The 6,000-nt window shown below is 43.9% G+C and overlaps 1 protein-coding gene across 1 annotated transcript; it reads right to left on the reverse strand.

Moving 5' to 3' along the window:
• Positions 1–140: 140 nt before the first annotated feature.
• EAF01_005358 (uncharacterized protein) lies at positions 141–3,273 on the reverse strand. Its single transcript, XM_038913613.1, has 3 exons — positions 1,684–3,273; positions 1,278–1,630; positions 141–1,219 (listed from the first exon to the last, which is right to left on the reverse strand). Exons 1-3 carry the CDS (start codon positions 1,865–1,867, stop codon positions 251–253), a joined length of 1,506 nt encoding a protein of 501 aa, XP_038771699.1. The 5' UTR covers positions 1,868–3,273; the 3' UTR covers positions 141–250.
• Positions 3,274–6,000: the final 2,727 nt, after the last annotated feature.

Here is a 6,000-nt window from a genome sequence, read left to right on the forward strand (position 1 = left end):
CAGAATGGTCTAGTGAACAAGGTCAAATCTTTGCCTGTGAAGTCAGTAAACTTGACAGAAACGTAAGCAGCATTTAGATGGTTCAGATTAGATCATCAAGTCGGACGAAAATCGAAAATCGAACTCCACATCACTGCATCACGTGCGACAAAAACTTTCAGATAACTTAAAGCTTATACTACGTGCACTTGACACATGGAAGTAATTGTTTTGATCGACTTGATTGCCATTGCGATGACATATTATCTCTTCAGGTGGTCAATTCTAATTCCCGTGTGCCCTCGGCAGATATTTCTCCAAGCTTTGCCTTCCAAGCTATGTCCATTGCTTCTTTGAATACCCTCACAAACTTCCATACATCCTCGAAGCTGTTGTACAGAGGGGCCGGCGCCACTCTTATCACATTGGGTTGTCTTTCATCTACGACCACTCCCCTCAACTCCAGTTCTTTCATGACTACATCCAACAATCCATCAGCGAGTTGGAGACTCAGCTGAGCACCCCTCTGCTCTCTGTCTCGAGGGGTAATGATTGAGAACCTGCTCTTTTCAAAGATCGCTGTATTTAAAAGCAAATCCTCCAAATAAGCAGTCAGCTCCACAGATTTCGCCCTCAACATTTCCATCCCACCGGCAAGCTTGAATATTTCCAAAGATGCATTTAGACTCGTGATGTCCAGCACGCTTGGATTACTCAATTGAAACCCCGCAGCGCCCGCTATCGGCACGAATCGATTCTCCATGGCGAATCTCGTATTTTTGTCATTGCCCCACCAGCCACTTAATCTATTTACAAATCCTGCCCCCGCTTCTGTGCTCTGTAACGAAGCGGACACTTGAGTGTTCCTTTCATGAATGAACATTCCACCGATACAACCCGGTCCTGAGTTTAAGTATTTGTAAGTACACCAGGCAGCTGCATCGACGTCCCAATCATGAAGGTACAGTGGAACATTTCCGACTGCATGAGCGAGATCCCAAATGACAAATATGCCGAGATCTCGAGCCCGGCGTGTGATGAGGGGTATGTCAAATAACTGGCCTGTATAGAATTGAATACCTGGGAGTATCAAAATCGCTGTATCTTTAGCGTGGGTTTCAATGGCTTTGAGTATGTAATCTGTGGAGAGTGTGGGTTCGGTAATTGAATGCGACTCCAGGGTAATCATCGATGTGGCAGGTGAGAGATTGTGATGCCGGATCTGCGACTCTACGGCGTACTGTATGTAATTTAGCCGCCATAAACGATTGGTGACTATCGCAAAAGGGGCTACCCACGTGATCTGATGGAAATGCTTTGCTTTCCAATATGATTTTGTGCCTGCCATTAGCATCAGGGTTGTAGAATGCAGACATGAGAAGATGTAAATTGGCAGTCAAAGTCTGCATTACATTGACCTCCGAAGGTTCCGCACCAACAATAGGAGCAATGTTCTCCGAAGCACTTGAATCTGCATGTAGCCATGTTGGCAAAGGTGAATCAGAAAGGGGTTTGAAATGACCAAATACACCTTGAGTTGCCCAAGTCTTGAGATATTGTTCTATGCGAGTAGAGGTAGTACGCGGCTGTAGGCCAAGTGAGTTTCCACAAAGGTAAACACAGGGATCGCCAAGAGAGGAAGTTCGAGACTCTAAGGTGCCATTTAGTCAACATATTCCAACTACCTGGAGTAGAATCTCGTACCTAAACTTGACAAAGTCCTGGCTTGCAAATCAGCCGTAGAAGGAATGAGAAATTCATTTCTGATCTGACGAAGAGGATCCTGAGCATCTTGGGACACAGCATATTCTCTGCTGTTCATGTGCTGATCTCGATGTCCGTGCTGATCCTGTTGCTCATGACCAATATGATTCTCTGAGGAAGCCATGAGACAAAGAGAAACGTAATGTAATTTGAATATGCGGGTTCACTGCACTATTACTTAACGATGGAAAGGTTGCGTTAACCTAGCGGTGTAGTATAGAACACTGTGGAGTACTATATGAAGAAATTCGGGAATCAAATTGCGTGCCGTGAAGAGGTTAGGGTGAGGATCCAACACGGTGAATCGGCGCTTATTGAATCAAGAGTCGTTTTTAGCGGCAGGTGACACAATCTGGGGTAAGAGAAACCAACACGGTCCTTGGGAAGCTGGGAAAGTGTGAGACTCAATGGTGGAATATTGTCTTCTTGACCTTGTTTGAACCTCTGGACCCAAGTAATGGCATGGACTGATGTGTAATGAAAAATGCAAACTCTTAGTCATGAGATTCCAACAAATTCTCAACATACAATCCAGACCCCGAATGACGACAGGTGATGAGGGATGAGGAGATGCGTTTGTCACAGTCAGGAGACAGATGGGCGGAAAGGGATGTTCTATTGGATGTAGGAGATGAAGTTTTGAGTACGGTTGAGGTAAGGTTGAGTAAGGTTGAGTAAGGTTGACGTTGGAGAATGATTTCCTGGGGGTAAGAGAAATCAATTTGGGGAATAGTAAATGGCGGGGTTGACGAAAGAGTCTTCTAAGCTAAAGTGAAAAGAGGAAAGCGTGATTTGGGAAAAAAAAGAATGGGGAAATATGGAGAACAATGGCGAAACATGGAGAAATGAATGGGAAAATCTTGTCTGAATTGATTGAATTGAAACCTGCCATATGGAGAGCGCTAATATCCCATTACTCACAAACCTTTGATTCGCTTAGGTCATGAATTTGCACTGCTTTCATTGTCCTTTCTCGTTTTCGTGATTGTTGTTGGTGTATGAGTCTCACTATTGCTATTTTAATAATATGGTTCAATCTAGTCGGAATATCTCTTGAACTTGTTTTGAAATATCCTTGTCGACTCTATGGCGTTTTGGCCAAATTTGGAGGTCTGATGGTCATGAGAACGAATATCACGGGATCCGTGAGGGAATTAGTCATTTCGGCTTCGTGTTTTGGAGATCCGCCATGTGAGACTGGGGGAGTGACAAAATCTAGACAGCGAATTTGTGGATTGTGGTGGAGAGAGAAAGAGGACTTTGTTCATTCTCCATGAGCCGTTGTTTTAGGCTTCAAGGGCTTCTTCTTGTTGTTTTGGTTATTGTTGTAATTGTTCTTATTGTTTTTAGGGAGTATGTAGTTAGGGTAGTCCGAGTGTTGAGGTAGATTTTGCTTCATGCAGCCAAACGTGAATGATGACTCGTGTGGAAGAATAACCTACTTGGGTAACCTCTAAATATGAATAATCTACTGCACATTGAGTGTTATTCCTTTGGCCTTGCGGAAGGACGGTGTCAAGGAGACAGATTGATTGGAAATATTATCACTGGGGGGGACTTTCTGAATGGCTTTTGGTTTCCTTCCCCCCTTCCCCCCCAAAAAACTGTCTAGAGATTGTACGACATGCACCAAGCATACTATAAAATATCAGGGTACAGCATATCCTTGGCTTGGTGATGACCTATATTCCAGAAACTATTCGTGGCTGGGCAAACTGGGGCTTATACGGACGGACCGGTACTGAGCATTCTCGCATTCACCCAAAAATAGATTCCAAAATTGCCTCAGATCTTCCTTTTGATTACTCGGGAGTCGGGATGCAGTTACTTTTACGAGATAGGCTTCGTTGACATCGAGGTTACCCAAGCAGCAATATCATTTTTGGGAAAACTCTATGCGTTTTCAACCCTTTCCAGTATGTACGAGGGAAGTAACTTTATAGGGAATAGGAATTAGACCTTCCTCCTTGCTTTCGAAGGAGAAGGAAAAGTTGAAAACCAACCCCCTTTAGGAAGATCAAGTGATAGGATTCATAAGAATAGCTATTCTTCTGGAAGAGATATGGAACATGGAACATGACGATACCCAACGGAAAGGTACTTTGTGCCTCGTAGTCCGTAGTGGATAATTCGGATAATTGAAGTCTGTCTACGTTTGGACTTTACACAGGCCACGCTGCCACCGCACTGGAGTTTCGATGAATGGAATATAGATTGGCACCCGAGACGGCAGGGTAGGGGTGCAATATACCTCAAGACGGTTAAGTCAATTAATAAATTATCCTACGCTGCTATCTCTCGATCGGCTCACAGGGTTGGCCACAGGGTTGGCCACAGGGTTGCAATATCTAAGATGTGCCTCGAATAACCGCTTACCGACCAGCAGAACCAGCAGAACCAGCACGACCAGCCAAAAAAAAAAATGGATTTCCGCTTACCCACTCGAGCCACCTACCCATTAATTGGGAAGGAGACAGGGAGGACAGACGCTAAAGAGCGGTAAACATCAATTGATCGATTTTTCTTCCTGTACCTTACACCTTACTAGATCGTCAGGTACCACCAACAACAAAACTCCCGTCCGAACCACACGAGCGACTAGCCACTAGGTAGGTAATCGTTGCATTGGAACCTGACCTGAACATATGTCAAACCAGACCAAAAGATTCCAGAAGAGGGCAAATCAAAGCAAGCAACCACCGCATGAGGCATGGCATGAGGCAGGAGGCATGAGGCATGAGAGGTATGAGGGGAAAAGAGCGAGGGAGAAGTAAAAAAAACGAGCCAAAAAAAACCCTCATTCTTGAAACTGTTTTTTATTACTCAATTGAGACTTTTGAGTTTGAGGTACGGGCAGTAGGGAAAGTAGGAGAATTATGATTTATTATAAATTGATTCACTTGCTGCTGCCACTTTGTCGTTTGGAACCTTGAAAGGGCGAGCATATCAAAGATCAAGATCAATCTCAAGATCAAACCTCAATCCTTCATCACGATATAAATAACAAGAGCATTCCAGTTCTTTCTCATCTTATCTCGAACTCTGACTCAGATTGCTCCTTTCTTTTCCCTTTGCCCTCTGCCTTTCTCTTCTTATCTTTGAAACAAGCAGCAACAACAATCATATTGTGTCTGCATACATCACTCAATACGAGGAATGCAAGACGAAAAGAAGCATCTTCAATCCATATCCTCCTATTCTTAGTTCTTCACTGTCACCGCTCTCAGAGTCGTCTACCTGTCAGATTGTCTGTGGTTGAGCAAAAGATAAGACTATCTTCACCCCCTGGAACTTGAAGACACCCATCATTCATCGTCTTCTAGATTATCAGCCCTGCTTAGTACGTATCCCAAGTCCCGCTACGGTGTTCAACATCCCCTCTAATTCGATCAAATAGGTTTACGGCGACGTGACGATACGGACCAACAAAAAAAAAGTCTTTATTCATTCAATACTTTGCACCACGCAATTCGCCATACGGCTTCTAGATCGCCCAATTACATTTGTATCCACCTCTTGAGCCGCCTTCAATTTCACTAAATCTCTTGAAACCAACCGTTCCTAACCGGGAGCCTTCCATACATTTGACGACACTTCGTGGTTCCAGTAACTCTTAAATCCAACGCAATTACAACATCACTTACCAACTTACATCTCTTGTAAAATACACTTTTGTGAAAGTACACACTACCACCAACCCTTTGCCACATATAATTGGTACTGGTGTATGTGATACAACTTTTTATCTCTCAGGTACGTTTTTAATCCGTGGCGCAGATCTTCCAATCCTTTTTCTGAAACCCACATGAATTTTCCTTATCGCTTCCTATCAAAATAAACGCCTCCATTGCCCTGGGAAACACAGGCTTGGCGCTATCAGGTTCCCTTTTTACCAACTTGGAGATCAATTAAGTCCAAATTTCTATCCCAAGCAACCGCCCTCGGACTGTTCTGAGATCAAGGTTGCTCTTGGAGTGGAATCGACTGATAAGCTTCCTTCCCAAGCAATGCAGGCAATGCAAGTAATACCAAGATACGAAGCGGTCAAGGAATCTAGGAGTTGCATTGTCAACATGATTCCTGACTCCTTTTCCATCCATCAATTGACCCTTTCTTACCGGCTTTGCCGATATAGATAGGCGTTGATGACCTGCTTCACCTTTGGGTCTATCTTCACTTACTTTTCCCTTTTTCACATACCTTGTGCAGGTCATTTAGCGGACGGTGTTGATTGATACATCACAACCACCAGTCACA

The sequence above is a fragment of the Botrytis porri genome (genome assembly GCF_014898465.1).
Source record: "Botrytis porri strain MUCL 3234 chromosome Unknown BPOR_006, whole genome shotgun sequence".
Lineage (NCBI taxonomy): Eukaryota > Fungi > Ascomycota > Leotiomycetes > Helotiales > Sclerotiniaceae > Botrytis > Botrytis porri.

What these genes read in the sequence shown, in the direction of transcription:
- EAF01_005358 (XM_038913613.1), bottom strand. Translation starts at nt 1,867, where the DNA reads ATGGCTTCCTCAGAGAATCATATTGGTCATGAGCAACAGGATCAGCAC. An exon ending in CAGGACTTTGTCAAGTTTAG is followed by an intron (nt 1,631 to 1,683) that starts GTACGAGATTCT and finishes ATGGCACCTTAG; the next exon opens with AGTCTCGAACTTCCTCTCTT. An exon ending in AAGCATTTCCATCAGATCAC is followed by an intron (nt 1,220 to 1,277) that starts GTGGGTAGCCCC and finishes AATTACATACAG; the next exon opens with TACGCCGTAGAGTCGCAGAT.